Source organism: Meleagris gallopavo, chromosome 4, assembly GCF_000146605.3.
Source record: "Meleagris gallopavo isolate NT-WF06-2002-E0010 breed Aviagen turkey brand Nicholas breeding stock chromosome 4, Turkey_5.1, whole genome shotgun sequence".
Classification (NCBI taxonomy): Eukaryota; Metazoa; Chordata; class Aves; order Galliformes; family Phasianidae; genus Meleagris; species Meleagris gallopavo.
This window is the reverse complement of record NC_015014.2, coordinates 50,186,268-50,207,330: the sequence shown is the minus strand read 5'-3', so window position 1 is coordinate 50,207,330 and position 21,063 is coordinate 50,186,268. Positions and strand designations below refer to the sequence as shown.

At 37.3% G+C, this 21,063-nt stretch overlaps 1 protein-coding gene and 1 long non-coding RNA gene across 4 annotated transcripts in view; both read right to left on the bottom strand.

Moving 5' to 3' along the window:
- LOC109367568 overlaps positions 1-6,595 on the bottom strand; it is an 18,918-nt gene extending 12,323 nt beyond the window's left edge. The window contains exon 1 of the long non-coding RNA XR_002114764.1: positions 6,565-6,595. This is a non-coding gene — a long non-coding RNA (uncharacterized LOC109367568). The remainder of the gene's footprint in view (positions 1-6,564) is intronic.
- A 6,052-nt stretch (positions 6,596-12,647) lies between these two features.
- Positions 12,648-20,575, bottom strand: LOC104910800 (zinc finger protein 586-like). 3 transcript variants are annotated; one of them, XM_019614913.1, is made up of 4 exons: positions 20,390-20,575; positions 14,375-14,573; positions 13,939-13,989; positions 12,648-13,316 (listed from the first exon to the last, which is right to left on the bottom strand). In XM_019614913.1, the coding sequence occupies exons 2-4, from the start codon at positions 14,529-14,531 to the stop codon at positions 12,721-12,723; spliced, it is 804 nt and encodes a 267-aa protein (XP_019470458.1). In that variant the 5' UTR covers positions 14,532-14,573; positions 20,390-20,575; the 3' UTR covers positions 12,648-12,720. The 3 variants fall into 3 exon arrangements, with proteins under 3 accessions (XP_019470458.1, XP_019470457.1, XP_010708617.1); XM_019614912.1 differs by having other exon boundaries at positions 20,423-20,572; XM_010710315.2 differs by lacking the exon at positions 13,939-13,989 and having other exon boundaries at positions 20,423-20,571.
- Positions 20,576-21,063: the final 488 nt, after the last annotated feature.

Genomic DNA, 21,063 nt, shown 5'->3' with positions numbered 1-21,063 from the left:
TCTGTGGGTCTGTTGCATTTCTGTAGCTTTACCATATCTCAAACAAAAGGTTCTCTTTGCTATTTATTGCTGCCAGCCCTGATAAAAGCCATTTCAAATTTATCACTTTAATTCATTACTTAATATATTTACTTCTATGCTGAGAATTGTATAGGGCTTTTACCATTCTAATATTATACTGCATATTTTTGAGATCTGAAAAAAAAATATATATATATATAAATTTCAATAAATTGTCAAGTCTATGGACCTTTCCAACAGGACTTGACTATAAGGTGTTCTTCATTTCTAATTCCCTTACCAAACAGGCAGACTTTAGCCCTCTTTGTTGTTTCCTGTGTTTTAATATAATTAGCATTAGTTATGCTGAAATATGAATCTTGGGCTCCACAAAGTTTTGTGTATTCAGGGAATGAATTGCAAGATTTCTACATAGTTAATTGTGTCTTTTTATTTCTGCCTCTATGCCTTTAATTTGTATATATTAAAGTTCAGTGTTGGCAGCCTAGCCTTGGAGGACTGGATGCTGTAACATGGATATTGTTTTCCTCTTATTTCATGAAATTATTTTTTTTTTTGTTTTTCTTGAAGTACGCACTTCTTGTTATCAAAGCTACTCATAAAAATATAACCAGAGTCTTGTGCTTCCCACACAGATGGGTGAAAAAGGAAAGCTCACTGAGGACTACTTTAAATTTTCTTTTTAAGGAAAAAAAAATAGCAGCATTTTAGCTCTGAAAATAGTGCAAGAATAATGCTGGTAACAAAAATCCAGAGCACCTTTTAAATGTTTCATAAGGACATCAATGGGAAAAATAGCAATCTGTAGAGTGGAAGTTTCCAGGTAATAAACAATTATTTGGTTGAGCACGTAATGCTTTTATGCACAAGGCTTATTTGGGGCCATGATTCAGCATTTCTGCTATTAGTAGACTGTATCAAACTGATAGCCTTTTTTATTTCTCATGAACACTTTTTAAGGGCAGTATGATAGTGAGAGTTAACATATGCAGTGATAGAGTGCTCTCATCGTATTACTTCAAGCTGCTATGGTTTATCGCTTTGCCTGAGAGAGCTTGCAAAATACAGCAAATCAAATCTGTTTTTAAATGCCTGTCTACCTCAGATTTGCTCTACAGTTCAGGGAAAAAAAATATTATTGACATATTATATTGCAGGCACAGTGCCAAAAAGAAAAACAGTGTTACATCTGTATGCAGGCAACACTTTGTGGTATATATTCAGGATATCTTAGATTAAATTAGGAATGAACAGTTATTACGTTATTAACCTGAACTCTCCATATTTTGAATATACGTTGCTTAGAAAGCTTATTTCCCAAGATGGTGGCATTCCTGAGATGACCGTCTTCTGAGAGTCTTGTATGATAAAAATGAACAATGGATTTCAGTTTAGGTTGACAAAAGTAAGAATCATCTATTCAGGGTAAAACTTCATGTAAACAAATAGCATACCTACCAAAGAAAAAAGATTTGCATTTTGAAAAGAAGAAAAATGTATCACCTGATCCGTGTCTATGCTATGAAATGCTATATTGAAATCACTTTAATATTATGTTCTTCTAACATAGGTGGACAAATGTTTAAAACCACTTAATAGCAAAGTTCATATACTTCGAAGGAGGTTATCACGAAGACAGACACCTTGCAAAGCTGCAGGCTAAGATTGAGAGACAGTGGACATTAATCAAAGCAAGAGAGGTTGTAAATGCATACAAGGAAAATCTTTTTCAGCATGATGATAGTCAAGCACTTGAGCAGGCTGCCCAAGGTTGTTCAGCTTTCAGCATTGGTGGCTTTTAGTTTGCAATTGGATTAAGCCTTAAGTTAGCTAGTCTGAGCTCATAGCTGACCTTGTTCTGACTATAGCCCTACTGTGAATTATTCTATGATCCCATGAAGTTATTGGAAGGACTCACTGTCTTTGATGAAGCCAGTCTTATGACCTCAAATGCATCATAGGCATGTCACACATTAAGTCATCCATGTGTCCTTTGAAAGTTCTCACCACTTTCAAGAGAACCGAAGTGCACCATAAATCACATTTCAGCTGAGATTACTTTTCAATGGCTATGGAAGTCAGTATTTTTCAGGAATACCACTGAACTTCATGATAGGAACCTCCCTCACCAAAGAATATTAATCAGGACTAGATAATGAACTGAATGCTAGTATGAGAGACATCCTGAAGTTAGAGTGCTACCACTCTCCCTAACAGAGAGCTCTATAGCAAAAATGCTTCTGGACAAAATTTTATCATACCAAGAGGCAGACAAATCTTGCAGGCCAGAATCTGGTGACTGCACAGCAAGTCAGTTACAATATTTAGAATATTGAAGAATTGAGTGGAATAAACAAATAGATAGCTGGTTTCTTAAATTTAACACACATCCCTATTTTAAAATTATCATGTTTTAAAGGTTATTCCGTGTAAAGAAAACATTTGCATTTCTATTTAATCCAGCAGGTGTATAATGATGCAGTGGAAAAGTAATGAAGAAAAAAAAAAAACAAAGGAAAAAAAAAATCAAGATTAGTTAACATGGTTAAACAGAGTACTAACCATAACAACTTCAGTGAACCTACTTTTGATCAGTTTTCCAAAATTAAAGTCCTATTTCTCAGAAAGAGAACAGAAACTACCTGCTAAGGTTGTATTCCTATAGCACATAAACACAGCACTGCCACTGATAGGTACAGTCCACAGGTTACTGAACATGTAAGAACGGAGACTTGTCAGATTTGCGCTCTCATCTTGTCTTGACCTGCCTGCAGCTTTGCTTTTGCTTGTTTAGTTCTACCAGATTTATCTTTTAATGATCAGGTTCCTATATGTACTTCTGTCTGCTTAACTTCTTATGTTACAACCAAGAATTTCATACAGATAGTAGCAACAAATTGTTATTCTGTGTAGAATTATTTATTTATGATTGCAAGGTGGTAATGCAGTAGGCAGAAATACAGGCCTGGTAGAGGTCTTCAGAAATAGAAACTCTGCATATGATGTGGACTAGAAGCATGGGGTGATGAGAGATGGAGCAGACAGAGTTAACAAGGAGACTCCAAGAGGGGAGGGCAGAGTGGGCAGTTAAAAAAAAAACAGTGCAAAACAAAAAAGGCTTAGGAATAACAGAAAAAAGAATAAGAGACCGTACACACAAAAATGACTACACATGGATAATAGCATAAGGAAAAAGCTATCAACACATTTCTCCCAACAAAGGACGCACTATTGAACATACTCCCCTTACACTTACTGATATCACTGACCGTAGGACTCAGAAAAGCAGTACTGGTGCAATGCCCATACCACCAAGACAAGGGGTACATAGTACCAAATGTATGTATGTATAAGAGTTTTAAAAGGATTAATACTACAAAAATTTTCTTTCCATTTCCATTCTTCCCTATTTTTTTTTTAATAACAATTAAATATGGACTAGTAATGATTATTTTATTAGAGACTTTTAAGAATTCAATTATACTAAATTTGTGCTTTATGTATGTGTCCCCTTTCCACTTGTAACAGGATCTTGAACATAACAAGTTATGAGTTTCTATTGCATTCTTCATAGTAGCAAAACGAGAAGCAACTTTGTTATTCTGTACACAAAGCAAATTCAGTGCAACGATTAGCACAGCTTTCATCTTATTCCAGTAAGTATGAATTGGAGATTAAAAAAAAAGCATATCCCCATTGAAGGTATAATGTTTTGTTCCTCCAGTTCCTCTGCAGATAAATGCAATTTTATTCAGCTGACCTCCAATGTTTTTGCAGTGAAACCATGATTAATATGCTGCCTATATCATTTTAACATGCTGTGAAAAAGAACTAGTATATAGCTACACATTCTTTCATCTATGCCTTCACCACAGCTTCACTGTGCTAGTGAAGCTTTAGTCAGTTACTAGAAATAACATGGAACTCATAATTGTATTTTATAAATATGAACAGAGATTAGTTGGTTCCTTACTGTATCACAGATGAAAATGAACCATGCTAAATAATAAATACTTCACACGCTTTCTACTTTGGATTACAAATTCAATTTAAATAAAACACTTATGTAGTCACTTTCCAACAGTGAAATTAATCAATATGAATAATATATAGCACCTAACCACAAGGATTTTTTAAATTTAAGATATACTCATAACCAAAGTCATCAATGAGAAAGTGTTAAGCTGATTTCCTGAACCCATTATTTAATTTGCTGCTGTTCTACTTTTCATTCAGTTTTTGTGAGAAAGGATACAACTTCTTCCACTAATATTTAAGAAAGAATTTAAAGAACAGAATTTTCTGGGAAGAAAACAGGTTAGGAGTTCTTCAGATACCAAACAGAGATGTCTTATGCTTTTGTCTTGTCTCCTTTGGTCTATTACCAAAACATTTTCAAATCTGAAATAAAACAAGCATTTCTAAAAGATGCATGTCAATGTAAGTTCTCCATTCAGCACTACATAGGGCATGAAAACAATCAGTATGTCAGCCATAAAGAACATGGTGAGCATCAGAGACTAATTTAAATATCATTCGCTAACTTCCCCAATACCAGCCTCTTCATTTACTGACAGCATCTTCAAGAACATAAGAAAAGCTTTACTGGTTTCAATCAGTGTCCTTTCTCCTGCCTCAGAACACTCTATTTAAAGACAATGTCAGAGTCTGACCTCTACAGTTTCTCCTCATTCTCTCTAGCAGCCACAGTGTTACAGTGTACATTGCTACATACTCAGTTTAATAAGCTCTTTTTATGGATCTGTTGGCCATGAATATGCAGTGTCATTTTGAACTTCTTGATGATAACCGCTGGTATCCAAATACTGTTCTAGAAATAATCTTCCCCTATTTGTGAGGTACTAAACATTACTTCTCTTTCTCACACCTATATTTTTTTTTTTCTAATTTTATTCTTCTGATTAAGTTTCAAATTTCTCCTTCTCGTGGGCTTTTCAAATGCAGCCCTGTATTTCTGCTCTGTATTCTGTAGAAAATAGACAATCATAAAATCCAGTCAAGATACCAACTTCAAAGCAAGTAAGAGTTGGTTATTCTGAATCTGACTATATCTAACACACTTCTCACAAAACAGCCTTCAGAGATCCTTTACACAAAGACTGCAGAATCATGACAAAGTATAAATTTGGATTTCACCTCTATCCTGAGTACTGTGATTTTTTATTTTTTTTTTTAAACCATGCTTAATTTCTTCAAAAGGAAGGGAATTTAACATGTTAGATCTCCTCTGAGGATGCCATTCTCAGCAAAGGGAAATTCGTAATGAATGTTCATTAATGTTCTTTATCAGTTCATTAAAGCTGCTTGTGCACTAGGTTTATGAACATCTTTGATAAACATTTGGATTTGTTGTGCATGAACTGTTCATGAATAGTCATTAAACTGTCCCTAAGTTTATTCATTATGAGTGCTTATTAATTTCTCATGAATTATTTTCAAGTTCAGGCTGCTCTAGGATTCATCCATAAACAAAGAACACAGTATGTATTACTTACTAGAAATAAATTTTAAGAATCATATTGCTAATGATTAATGCATAGGAAATGTACTTTGTTTTTCAACAATTCTGTTTTTCAACAGAATTTCAGAGAACTACAGAAAACAACACCATAGCGTGGGAATACACATTAATTTATGAATAAACTGACAACTAAATTCAATCCATATTGCTGCAGAGTAACACTAAACTCCTGGAGTACGTGTGTAAGAATATCCAGATTTATGTAACGTGTTGAGTACCTCCAGTCTCCATATTAGGGGGAATACTTTATACTCTGAGTAAAGATATGTAACACACACACTGTACACACTTACATGGCTTATGTAAAGCAAAACCTTACACTCAAAAAAATCCAAAACATACCAGAATTGCACCATTTGATTTCTTTGGTCTCTGCACAGCTGCCACTACTCAATTAAGTTAGCTTTTTTCCCTGCCAGTTTCTAAAGCCTCCAATGTCAAGTGGCACTATATTATTTTGACTAGAGGACAGATCAGAAATTTATGAATTATATTTATATTATTTACTTTAAAGAGGGGCAATAATTTAGTCCTTGCAAAGCCCTGTGCTGTCACAGATAATGGTTAGCACCTGGATAGCTCAGATGAATTTTGACTACACAAGCCATGCAGGTATAGCGACCTCCATTGCACTGTTGCCACACCCATTATAAAGCTACTTTCATTAAAATTTTATTGTACTAGCTAAACAATGAATATTGAAGATTAGTTTATTAATGGAAATTAGACAGTATTCTGTCTTAACTTGTTATTTTGACTGGCGAGCAGAGAGTATTTGTCATAAATAGTACAAACAGACTTTTTGTACTGTTTCCATTCAATGAAAGAAAGAAGTAACAGAAAGAGTGCAATTAAAAGAATGTAGTAACCCGTCGTATCAGCGTAATGCAATGAAAGCACAGCATTAACAGCAGAGCAGCAAGGTCCCAGGTTACAATAAGCAAGGATTTGCTCAAACGTAACCACCATAGGGAGAGAAATAAAGGAAAGAAAATTCGTACCCTCAGAAGGCCTCAGGTACACAAAGATCTCCAGCCATAAAGCCTTTCCTCCCCTACCAACCCTTAAATGAAGTCTAGGAAGGGGCGGATCCTCGCTCCACCCCTTCTGGTCACACAGGTGCATTGCATGCACCTGAGCTCTCCTGGGTTGGCCCTGCCTTCCACCAGGTGCTCAATCACTGCTTCAAGCCCTGACTTTCCTCGCATTTCTGCTATAATCAGTCCCACAGCAACTGGAAAAAAAATCATGTAGGTTACTCATGATAAATGCTATAAGGAAAGTCAAGAAGGTTAAAATGTTGTGCAAGTGTCCATTAAAAAATGTGTTTGAACATTGAACAGTTTCTGAATAACTGGACAGAATCAAGAATTATGACAAAAAAAACACAATCAACATAAAGAGATCAGAAACAGAAAATGGTTTTCAGTTGCCCCATTCCTGGAGGTGTTTAAGTCCAGGCTGGATGGGACGCTGGACAATCTAATTTACTACTTCATCTAGCAGCTGGCAACCCTGCTCGTGGCGGAGTGGTGGGAACTTGATGATCCTTGAGGTCCCTTCCAACCCAAGCCACTGAAGAAGACTCATGAAATTCACTGTAACAAAACTCAAAGTGAGACGAAACCCTCCAGGCCTCATTGTCAGTTTATTATTAGTATTTCTTCTGACTTCAATCTTCTTATGTCTTAACTTCTTACATTTGTGTAAATAAATACTGTCTACACTAATAAATTTTCATCTATTCAGTAACATCATTTTTTATCTCTCAATAGACTTCTCAGAAGTCATTTAAAATAAATTAGCCACAAAACATGAACATACTGGCAGTTAGTATTCCCTTTCTTCTTTCTAAAGTCTTTCACTTAGAAAGGTGGTAGAAAATTTTAGATAGGCCCTTCTGTGACCTATCCAGAGCCACATACATCTCAGATCTGATGCACAGGATATACATTACTCATACTGACATTCAAAATCACACCATTGGTGTCCCATAAGATTAAATAAAATATAAGAAATTCAAAATGTAGTTTATGTAGTTTAGCATCTAGTCAATAATACAGGAAAGAGGGATATTTACTCACAGTATTTGAAGCAAAATTTGCCTTAATGTTAACAGGAGATAAGCTTGTACACCAAAAGGCAGTACGAGTTAAAGCTACTTAATTTAATAAATTAAGCATTTTGTCTTTTATTATCTAGGAATAATCAAAAGCGATAACTGCATTTTTATATGGAAGGAAGAAATTCAAGAAATAAGGCTCACTGAGCAAGAATTCCTCACAGATTCTTTTTCTGGAATAAGCTCATTTGGAAGAACAAATTATTACAATGTACACATGTGGAAGTAGTAACTCTCTAACAGTTGTGAAAGAAGACTTAACAAATCAGATGAAATACTTTTAAAGGAAGAAAGTAGTACAATTTTTAACGCCTGAAGACTGCAAGAGTCACGCCCTTTTGCATTTTTTATCTTTTTCCCCTGTATTTCAAAATAAATTTGAACACCAGGCAAGGCTCACAAAACATTGCTTTTATTTGTTTCTGTCAAAAACTTGCATTGATTAAAAGAAACCTAAACCTGATGAAATCAATACTCTTCCATGAAACAGACTTTTTATTCTCTTGGTAAGACTATAAGAAAAGGAATTCAAATAAACTCAAAAGAAACCAAAAATTACATTTAGCAGAAGTTGCTAAAACATAAACACTAGTATCTGAAAACATCAGAAATACCTTCTGTACATACAGTAAAAACTGATGTTTGCTTGACTGTATTAGTGAGTATTCAGTTTGTTCTTGCCTATTTATAAAGTACTCTTCAGCTTCAGGCACTGAACATTCTCCAAATTCTTCCAAAATTTAGAATTGTGTCCTTTTCCATATTTTTAATCCTCCATCCTGAGAGACATTGTACTCCACACATGCATTCTGTGGCATGTAAAGATAATTACAGTAACAAAAGAAAAAGCCTGCTAGGAGAGGTGTGTTGCCCTACTGGGCGCTACTAGAATAACGAAGCTCAGAAACAAACATTTTGGAGGAACACATTGGGTGTAATAACTTGACTGCTAGGAGACACCTTCTTGGGACCATAGGGGAGAAGGAGTGTGGCACTCCTAAAAAAATGTCTCTTTACTGTCTCTAACTGCACTCAGAAATGTCCAGAACAACATGCATTTGTCATCCACCATTCTGGAGTAGCAGCCCTAAAAGAGTCTATCGTAAAGCGTGGTTGCACTTTGCACTTTCTACAAGCACATGAAGAAAAGCCATTTTTGGTAACAGTAGCTCCATTGTTAATAGCATCATCTTTAGTTAATTTCTAGTCTGAAATTAATTTTTCTCTCCTGCAGAGTTTGTTTTCAGGTTTTAAGAGCCTAATCTTGAGGACTGAATCACATTTACGACCTTACCCCAGAAACTGACACCATGTTATTAGAAGGCAAATAACTAGAAAATTATCTGGATGATAGAAATGAACATTTTGGCTCTTTTCTTTTCGAACAAAAAAATTATCTCAGTGACCAAATATAGATAAGATCACCCACACTAACAATATGAGTTCAGACACTCCAGCGATTTCCTCAAAAAAAAACCCAAAACCTGTTGACACCTCAGTTAGCAGGTCATCCAGTTGAGATGGGAAGAAATAAAGGTTAACCTTCTGCTATATATGAGCAGATTGATGTACAATGAGTGAAGCCTCCCTTTTTTCCCCCATGCACCATTGCTTAAATTTATAAAAATCATGACTCTGAAGTGAGATAAGTTTAGTACTTGAATACCAAATGAATTTGTACGGAAATCTATCAAATAAATAGCTGGTTTATTAGATATTAGTTTAAAACTGATATTTTCCAACGTTTACCATTTACTATCAAAAGGAAACTTATTATCCTAATTGCTCTTTCTAAAGAAATACTTGAGCACTCCTCAAACTCTCCACATAGTCTAAGTTAATTGATAAATTGTCAGCAGTATATATAAGAACTAATTAAATTATTAATTAAATAACTGTTGCACATGCATTTTCTATTGTTCAGAGTACAAGAAACTGCTCACGTTCTCCAGACAATAGGAACATATGTATTATTCCTGCTTCCAGATCTGGAATGTATCTAGTTCCAGGAGAATATACTAGTTCTATAGCAATATGCTAAAATTTTCACCCCTTTGAGGGTCTGGATATAGGCATTTAGACTTTTCAGATTTATCACTCTTCCAGATGCTTTATCTACTGGTCCAAATCAACCAGGACTTCTCTTCATCTCTGTGCTGCAAGTTAAGCTTAACAGATCACTCAAAAATCAAAGTTAATTGTTTCAAGAACAAAAAGAAAGACCACAAATACTAGCTGTTTAACTACCAATGTTCTAGAACAGCCACAAAGACCTGCATTTATCTACTCCAACAATGTTGTTATCTGATGTAAAATTTCATATCTGAAATGTCAGTTAAGCATGAGGGAGATGTGGGAAAACTAAGGAAGGATTTCAGAGTGGAAAAGAAACAATAAAATGCACCTTATTGGGATCTGTTACAAAAATTAGGGACATGGAGACAGATAGGCACTAAACCACAGAATCACACAATCATAAGAGTTAGAGAGGATTTTGGGAGATCATGCTAAAGCATTTTCCCTAAAGTAGGCTGCACAGGGAAGTGCTCAGGGTTTTGAATGTGTCCAGAGGAGGAAACTCCACAACCTCAATAGGTAGCCTGTCCCAGTGCTCTGTCAATCTCAAAGCATTTTCTTATGTTCTGATGAAACTTTTTCTTCCAGTTTGTATCCATTGCCCCCTTTTACAGCCTTGCTCTATCCTTCTGACACCCACCCCAACTTGTAATTATTTCTTAAGGGGTCACTCTCATTAAATGTTTAAATTTATTGTTTGATCCAAAACTCATTAAAGTAAGACAGAAAACTGATATCCAATGTGCAATTTAACAGTTGCAGTATGCAGAGTGCAGTCATTGTCATTGGTATCAAAAGTTCATGCTTGGCTGAGAAATACAGATGTTGGTAGGTGCTCATGTATAAGAGCATATGCTTTTGCTCACCGATACAACTGTCAAGTATCATCAATCCATCACAAACAAGGGTTGTAATACTTAGCCTTTAATGAGTTTCAAGTTAATGATGCTTATGTATTGTCCAAATACAATATACAGACTTATGTAGTCACTCTAATAAAGATTAAAGTCCCAAAACATCAAGATTCTATTCACTGTAAAGAAGTTTAAAAAAAAAACAAAAACAGAAGTAGTCAGTTGTCAAAGCACACAGCTGAAGCTTCATCTCATAGTAAAAATTTTTCACATAATTCATATTTATTATTCTAACAAATAACGTTCATTTAAAGGAGCAAGAAATTTTTTTTTTTTTTTGCATGTACTGTCAATCTCTGCCAATAATCTTGATCAGAACACAACACATCAGCTAGAAGATTAAGTGAACTCAGGCTTCTAAAAATGTGCATAAAGTGACTGTTGGATCAGAGATAACATTATATGGGGGTTGGACTCAATTAGCTTTAGAGGTTCCTTCCACCTCTTCTGTGATTCTGTAATAGATATCTGAGATACCCATGATACCTTAGAAATATTTTTAAAATATCAAGATTTTCTGATTCTGAAAACTTTTGCCAGACACTTTGGATGGCAGGTTCTGTGAAAGGCGGTAAAGACAAGTACAACTTCAATATATTTTACATTTATTAATATATAAAAATAGTCTTCTGGCATTATTACTGCTAATTATGTCCACAGCAAAGTTAACACAGCCCTTAAGCAAGGTGAACTTGCATCAAGAAAGCAGGCTATAATAATAGCTGCTTCTCCAGCCTGCTTCGTTGCCTCATAGTCTCTCTCAATCTTTTTGTCTCAGTGAACACTGATGAAACTTTTTTAGGGAAGGAACTGTCACATACATCAACACTCTGATATCTGTGGGCCCATAAGATGGGGTCCAGCTTTAGCAGAGACTACTTGGTGGCAGTTGAGAGGGGACAGAGAGAACGCAACAGTCATTTCAATTATTAGTAACTGCCAAATTTTACATTAGATGTGTAACTGCATAATAAAAGTCCTCTTTTTATTTTTGGTTTGAGTATCCCGATGATTTCCATGACAGTAGAGACACTGGTCTGACATGTCTGTCTTTAAGTCCAATTCTTATGTGATTCCTTTCTCCTCTAGATATTAGGCAAGCTGGAAATTAAAGATTTCTAGAAGATGACTCCTAACACCAGCATCAAAGATGCTCTGCTGATGCCAAGGACTTACAGAGATCTGTAAGCACTGGGAGGGAAAAAATGGTTTGTTTTGATGTTTGATCAGATGCTGATGCCTTCAGAAACCCTGGATGATTACACAAGGCTAATGTTCAGAAATGCCTTTGCAAGTTCACAATCCAAAATCCATTAGAAGGTGAAAAACTTCTAAAGCGCAGTTTTAGAATATTTTCCTTTTAAAAGCCAATGAAAGAGACATCTAGGCTTTCAGAACATTGCTCTTTAAATTACTCAACACATCTGTCTGCAGCAACTTCAATATCCAGGCACATTAGTTCACATTCTACAATGAGAAACTTAAGGTAAGTTAACATTTAAAACAAGTCATAAAGGCATAGATAAAGTAATTAGCACACGGTCATCCTGCAGCTGAATTCATTTACTGTACCAATATAAGTACCTAGTTCTCATCTTTGTCAGTAACGTGTTTTATTTCTCTCTCAAATACCATCTTTAAAATAAATTCAAACTCCTGTTTCCATCTTAACAGAAACTTACATGTTAGAAATTCATTCATTCTTCAGCCACTGGCCTCTCTTAGCAATTAGCTGATCTTCCAGCCACACTCTTTGTATTAGAGATGACTTACCAGAATTCAAGAAGCATTTAAACAGTGCTCTCAGAAATATGATTTGAATTTTGGGTAGTCCTGTGTGAAGCCAGGAGTTGGACTCAAAGATCTTGTGCGTCTCTTCCAGCTGGGGATATTTATGATTTTACCTATTTCTTTGCTTTGCCAATCTTAGACAATACCTGCACACAACTTTATGTTAGATCAGGTGAAAAAAAAAAAAAGTAGACAGGTTGGTGCTTCTTTCTTATTCATGTAGCTCCAGCTTAATGAGACTCAAAGGATCACATTCACATGTGAGCATGAGTTATCAGCTCAGAAGCACGGTAGAAACACTGATTACACTGTGAGCACATATAGGGCCTCTTCTCTCTTTTGTGAGTCTTTTGATGGATAATGAGGCTAGATCTGCAAGTAAAATGATCACCACAATCTGAACACTCTAATAATATTTTCTGCCTCTGGTGCATCTTTTGGTGCTGAATTAAAGCTGAGTTGAAGTTGAAGACCCTCTTACACTGTGTGCATTTGTGAAGTGTTTTTGCAGTCTGGGTACACAGATGATTGAAGAGGCTTGAGCTGCGGCTGAAACATCTCTTACACACAGTGCACTCATAAGAACTCTGTCCTGGTGAAGGTCTCGCTGAGATTACATTGTCTTGGAAGTTTCCCACATTACAGCATCTCTTCTTGGATACCGCTATCTGTTTCTCCTCAAAGGCTGTTTGCAAACTGGCATTTCGAGACTTTTCATCCTTCTGACAACCTAGGTCATTGTTCTGGAAGATGTTTTCTCTTTGACTTCCTGATGACACCTTGCGCTTTTCTGCATGTACCATTCCCTCCTGTTCACGATTCTCCCCTTCTTTACCAAGTTTATCAGCCACTGAAGATTAAAAAAACAAAACAGAACAAAAAAGCCACTTTGCTACTGTCTACAAATAGCAGATATTACTCCTTGCCACCTGCAATTTGTAGCTAAGAATTCTAAGCAGAGTAGTATAAAAATATGAAATAAATAAAATGTAATAAAAAAGTAAGTTTTAACACTTTAGTGATAGTGAATCATTTACCCTCAGCTTTCAGAATTTACAATTGCAGTGGAAAAAATTTAAATATACTTACGTATATAAAATCCTAAACTGAATCCAAGCTGTACAAGTAAGACCACAAGTTTCATTGTGTTCAATATTACAAAAGGGGTAAAATTACAAAAGAAATCCATTGTGCATGATGTTTTCAAAGGCACTGATGCTATTTTCTATTGTAAAAGAAAAAACAGCAATCTTACCAATCTTTAAAAGACACAAGAGGACATTGTAACCATTAATTTGACCTCTTGCAATTGAGAGGCTTAGAAGGTTGAATTGAACTCAAATAAACATGCTCTGTTTCAAATAATAATTAAAAATTCAGCACATGGATTACTTAGTATACCTATATATCTGAGATATGTAGCAAACCAGACAGCTTTCCATATTCTATTCTATAAAAATAATGTGACTTACAACCATCACGTCTGTTCCTTGAAAAGTCTTGACAATCTTGCTTGGTAATGCCTTAGGACAAACACAAGGAAGTGGATTTTACCCAGTTATGTATGCAAATCCCCAGATTAATGCATTAATGCAGATTAATCTTTTATCCTTGTTTAAATCAAAAGCCTCTTGCTTTAAAGACGAAGATGGAAATCTGTCTCCATAATTTCTATTTTCATGTTCTTTTTTAGTAAGGTGCCAGATGTGAAGTGGATTTTCTGGTATGAACACCTGAACCAAGGTTATTAGAACTGCCAGACTCAGAAATGTTAAAGATGAGACAACTGACGAGGCCATATTATTGCTAAATCCTGCACCTGAAGGATTTCTGGCCAATCCTCAACATTTTTTTCCCTGTTCTCCTGTATAAAAATCTACATACTGCCACATCTTATGTGCTTATTACCTAGCTCCTTAAGGTGGTCTTCTGTAACAACTTTTAGCAGATAGTATTTGATCTTTGATTCTTTACTTTCTTCTTCCTCTTTCTGGGATGGTTCTTCAGGCTGTGGCCAGTTAAGTTGAAAGCTAGAAGACTCACGTAATTTCACAGGATCTACCATCTTTCACACAAGTCACTCTTCAATCTTGAAATGTTCTGTAACCTGGAAATGAATCAAACACATCACTGTAGAAGTAAGACCTTCAAATCAGAAGAAGTCAGAACAGGCAGAACATTGTTTCATCCCAACACAAGGAATACATACTGCTTGATTCTATGTAGCATTTCTTCAACTGAATCAACACTAGAAAATATGTCTTTTCTCAGTCTGCTGAATCAAATTTGAATTCAGTTTTTAGATTTTGATTCCAGTTCAATAGTAATGCTAAATAGTCTTAGAGAGTCTATGTAAAGGTTTCTCAGCCATTCCTTCCCTTCTCTGTCACCTTCATCCACATGTACTCTTGGGCGAAACATATTGAGATTTTATTTCCAAATACTTCAAAGTTCCAGTGGAAGTTACTTTTTAAAGTGTCCTTTGCTTTTTGTGCCTTCAAATTCTGCTTGTATAAAGGAGAAAACAATCCTTTTAGAATGACATTGAACTAAATGCACGAATAGTCACAAACAGTGTAATATGACATAAATAAATCCACAGATGATGGGTTAGTTATCTATCTTGGAAATTTTAGGGGAAAAAAAGAGCTTCATTTCTATTTTTTAATCATTTGTTTCTTCAGTGGAAGAAGTAGAATAAGTCACATTATATTTAAATTTTCATCAAAGTACACTTGGTAGATTTTAATTACCTAATTTCCTACTTTGTGGCTTTATGCAAGAACCTCAAGCCTTTCTATTTTTCCATGGGACTTTTTCCACATTTCAGCATAATTCATGGCATGCTCAGAACCTCCAAGTTCCCATCTGGCACAAAAGAGGTCCTCTTGTAGGTATTAAGTTGCCCTACTTTACTTTGTATAACATGGGATCCTGATACATCCACGGCTCATTGAATTTTCAGACTCTAAAGCTCTAAGCTGTCCACATGAAAAGATGATTGCACTTTGGGAAAAGCTAAGACGGCAAATCTTTAAAGACTATAGACAAATTGTTATCATAGGAAGATGGGAGTCACAAAGGCATAACAGCTCCAGTTTCCTTCTACCTAGATGGAAATGTTAAGTCAGATCAGTTGCTTATTTGCAGCTACCTGGACGACTTTCCCAGACCCAGCTCTTACAGCAAGATACGAAGGAACTGTTACAAGATATTCATGCTCATAATTTGCTCCTATTCTGTGTCTCCAATTTCATCTTATAATTCCAATCATCTATAAGGCTCAAAGGTACCCTTAGCCTCCAAGCAGTATAATTTTCCGAACAGCTAGTACTGCTTCTCCATGCTGATACTTATCTCTTGGAGGACAGCTATTTTGACTCTGCCATTATCTCCCCCATCTTCCAGTGTTACTACACACCTCTCGACCATTTCTGGTGAAAAGTAGATTACTGTAGGTGACCAGTACGTTACACGCCCATTCAAAGTCAGACAATGAATCTTCACAGCTTAAGCTGTGGCAGCTAAAAATTTTCCTAGTCTGAGAAAAAAGGAAAGCGCAAGGTATGAAAAACCCGCTGGCACCAAGAATCTTGACATTTTGCCGTGCCAGCAAAGAATGATGAACTACTCCACTGACATGGATCCTACTTTCCTCATGAATTAATGACTTTGTCTTACCAACCCACAAGATTTACAAGTTTATGTCAGTCTCTTCACAAATTTCAGAGCTAATCCTGTCTGTTCCTCATGACACATACATTGCTCCAAAAATAATGCCTCTGATTTGTTTCCATAGAAAGTACAAAGACATAAAGAGCACAGTAACTCTATTTGATAAAGCAAATTCTCAGCTACAAAACACTACTGTTAACACAGTCACCATCATCAGCTATACATTCTCACTAGCAATATACAGGAGCCTAAATGCAAAGTTCACAAAAATCTTGAGCAGCAGAGGTGACCCATTGTTTCACAGCTGCTATGACAGCATCATTGTTGAGATGCACCCTCCACCTCACTGTGCTCATATCCACCATCTGATCTCCATAAACATTAAGCAAGAGTCAGTGAACATCAATGGGTGCCATTTTTTTCCACACTGAGAAATTCAACCACACACATGCTTCACATGCATTTCCATGTCAGACACCATTTTACCAGATTGCCCTTCCACTGCCATCTATCACCCAGCAACAACACGTAATGGAATACTATCAGGAAGGTTCAACCTCTAGTGCCACACTACCAACATCCACCTCTGATGAGGTGGAGCCAACATAATAAAATACATTACTTTTGGAGCACCCTTCATACTATATTAAATCATAAAATAAGTGACATTCCAGTAATGGCATCTAGTTCTAAACAATTGTCTGTGTCTTGTAGGCAGTCTTTTTCTCCCCTACATCAAATTTGTGCAAAAAATTCCTAAGCCTTAGTAATTTATATCTGGTGAAAGCTAATCAAATCTACTTTCACAACTTAAGAGTCTGCAGAAACATGAAAAAATATGGGTGGAATGGCCAGGGCAAGAAAGCATACATACAACTGAGAAATGTCACCTGACTGGATCACAATAAATAAATAAATAAATAAATAAATATTTACATGAGATCTTACTCTTATTTTCCACAAGATCAAAAAAAGTCAGAAATAACAAGAACGCTTCCATACAAGGCTCTGAAACAGAGATCATAAGATTTCAATAAAAATTGGTTATCTAGAATTTCTGGCTTCTTCGGATGCAATCTAAACATAATGAATGCGATAATTAACATTTCTGCACTTTACAAAGCACCATTTAAAAGTCACATTGCATGACTTCTCATGTAAAAAGCTGTAAAACATACAGTCGTTAAAACTCATTCAATATTCAGAGCATTTCTAAAAGCAATTATCTATGGAATTCCAAAAATATATTTTCACTTTTTAAAATTAAAATTTAGCCCTGATTATTTCAGACAGAAGCTTTCAAATGGAATCTAATTACATACTGATAGAAAAGGACAATACATAAGCAAAATAAAAAATATAATTTTATTATCTCACCACTGATAATCCAAGTTTAAGGTGTTGGGACACCCCTTTCATGAACCCTGAGAGGTGCAATGCTGTTTACATACGTCAGGATAGAGGAAACATAAATGTAAATTGCAATAATATTTAAAAGGTGTATTTTTCCCTGTTATTTATAATTTGTGCTTGCAAAAAGTGCTTTTCCCTCTGTAACAGCTAGAAATCTACTCATACCAAATTGTCACAGAAAGTGAGATGGTGGATCTTGGTCTCAGCCAGAATGGTAGTTCTTAGGAGCTCAACTTTAGAAGATACATAAGAAGTGTCAGACAGTAAATGCTGTCACCTGCACTATCTATAGACTCCTCTATTACCAACTGCAAGCTGTATTTAGAAATACAGCTCTATGCTGTCTCAGTCTTTAAAAGGAAAACAGGCTAAGTAAACTACTCCAAGAGCAATCTTAAGATAAATGCATGAGAGTTCTGTAGTGGAAAGAAGAATGCAAAGATGAACTGGCAGAACGGAAACAGAAGAACTTGCAAGTTTCAAAATAATTAATAAGGAGGGCCTTTCAATCTGATTTTACCATTTATTTATTGTCTTTTTCTAAACTGTGTTAACTTACATACACTATATGTCCTTGTAATAATTTGACTTACAGTAAATTTTAAGTACCATAGCTTTAAAACTACATCTTTTAAAACAAGCAGAGATCAGTGCAATCTATTATGTAGATGAGAGCCCGGATTCCCAGACTCTGGCTGCAATCTGGGAAGAGGGGGCCAAGACGGGGTGCATAGGGATGCGGCCCAGTGAGAGAGCATGGGACTCTCTCTAGCTGGGCTCGAGCAACCTCCTCCACGAGGAGCTCCAGCTCCTCAACCCGGGGGCAGCGTGACTGAAGAGACTGCTCTGAATCTCCTCTCCATGTGTTAAGAGCTGGGGCCGCCAGGTGAGGGCGATATCTTATGGAAACTGGTGTTCCTGCTAATGGGGTAGGAAGATGAGTCAACTCTACTGGCCTGGGTGGAGCTATCTCCTGTCAACAAAGCAGTGGCAGAGGGCCAGATTTATGCTCTTGACCAGGTGGGATTGAGTCATGCGTGCCTAAAGGCAATTTAACAGGGCTTGTGTTAATTAGGGGGGACTGGGAGCAATATTCGATTCAGAGACTACGTTGCTCTCCCGGCTTTACTGAAACGACATCGTCCTTGGAACATCAGGCTGTGAGGCCCCCACCCCAGGCGCCATTCAGTCGTTACAGCCCCCGGGCTTTGGGTGCAAGTTGCTTAGCTCCCTTCTTTGTTCAAGACCGCTGCAAGATAAATACGTTGATTAAATAACATTCTTGCTTAAACTGTAGTTCTCTGCTGCTTTACGGTCATCCCGTGTTTGACACAGGAAGGCTGATGACTACAGTGCCTGGCGGGGAGCTGGGCGCATCGCCTGCCGCTTCGGGAGAGGTTCGCAGTGCCAGTGAGAGCTGCTATGTCCCCCTCCAGGTTACGGCTGAAGCAGAGTTCCTACGACTGGAAACACAGTTCAGATACTAAGCGCCATAGGGTGGCTGTAAGGGGAATGCAGGAGGCGCTGAGCAGCCCTGCATGTTACCACACCAAGGAATAATTCTACAAACTGCTCGGTTGCTTAACACTTTCATCACGTTTTCAATTTTGCTACGATTCTCTCTTAGAAGGACCTGTTCTGTGTCCCAGATAGAAAATATAAGATCATGACAGGCGTTTCAAAAGAATACGAAGAGCTAATTATAAATCCACTGCGAACTCTGAGTCCAGGATATTTCAAGAATTTTCTCTCGTTGCAGCATGTTGCTGCATTGCCTCTCCAGTTCTCCCTCTCCCCATGCACTTTGGGAAAGCAGATCTGAAATAATCCAAAGCCAAAGCCAAAGCCAAACCAAAAAAAAAAAAAAAAAAAAAAGTTCGATTTTAAGCAGTGGGTCAACCCGATCTTGACGTCCCAGCCCAGCTGCTGAAGCACGCACCGCAGTTCCCTCGGACACAGGAGGGCAGGAGCTCCTCGCTTCCACCCGGGTAGGATGAGCAGCTTGCTCCTCGTCAGCCTGCAGCATTCTGCCAACCAGCAGGAAAATCGATGAGGCAGGCTTATCTGAAGACCGAGATTACTTCCTCCAAATAGGATGAAGCACTTAATACTTGAGGGTCTGATGAGGAGTGGTGATAGCTGAGTCTGCAGCTAGAACGCAAAATCCATTTCTAAGCCTAGTCAACCTACTCAGGCCCCGGCTCCTCTCTGTTCAGCAGCTGCCTGGACAAAGCTTTTCTTTCTCACTTCATTAGAGATTTCACCTCAGTAAGAGAGAATCAAATCCAGGCCTTGATAACAAACATTCCTTCTCCCCCCCCCCCCCAGTCCAGGTAAAACAGTCAAGTGTTACTTAAGCTAGAAAAATTCTAGCGTTTTTTTGTCCTGAAACTCAGCGCAGCTGAACATTCAGTGCCCCCTATTGCAGGTTTTTCTCTACAGCAGGTAAAGCTGAGGGATTGTTGTATATGGCAATCTGCACACAAAATTTTCCTAGAAGATCTCTTAACTCTGATAGAAAAACTACAAATGGAAAGGAAAAGAGAGAGAAACAGCTTCCATGGACAGAGCATACTCAAATAAACAAACGCAGCATTTACGAAAAACATCGCAAAATCTGTAACATCATCGCTTAGAGTTCTATTCGCACATCCTCAAAACGTTAACGAATCCCCACATCTTGTGCTGCATTTGGGAAAGAAACCGTGGTAGCGTTAACTCTTCAAATGTTGCTGCAAACAAATTACATACACGTATACATATATATCAGTTAAAGAAATTCTGAGATCTGAGTGTTGATATTGACAAAGGTCAGTTTTAGACTTCAAGTCAAACCTTATTGAATCCGTCCACTCCGACGACACTTACTGTTGGCGATCAGTTCTCACCCTCGGCTGAACACCAGCACCACGAGCACCGACCTTTGCGCTCCCCGTCGCTGCTGAAGCACAGGCAAAGAAAGAACCGCAAAGGCCTTCCTGCTCCGCTTCTCCACTCCCCCAGTTTAGGCTTTACTTTTAAGCTCCGGATCCTCTCCTGCCCCGCCCAGGTTCCGTTTGAGTCCTTTGTCTCACCGGTCTTCTTCCTGCATATCACTGCTGGCAGCCCCTGGGGCTCGCATTGTTCTGGCCTGGCGATCCGGGCTACCTGAACACTCGCCTGCGGTGGCCGCATTGCTGGCATGCCTGTGCTCAGCTGGCTGTGCCACCGCAGTGTCACCGAGAGCTTGCTCATTGCTTACACTGGTGTAGAAGGTTTGTATTTAGGTTAAAAGCAAACTAGTATACTCAACACATTTTTAATAAGGAGATGTTACTGGCTCTGTCTTGGCTGCTGTGCATACCCTCCTGCAGTTTATGTAACTTTCTGTTAATATTTTTACTATTAATTAACACGAAACACTGAATGTATGTATTTGTTAACACTTCATACAAGTGGTTGCCTCATACGTATAGAAAAAAGCAAATGTGCTACTACAAATTGTAGGATAAATAGTCCTGGAGTCAATA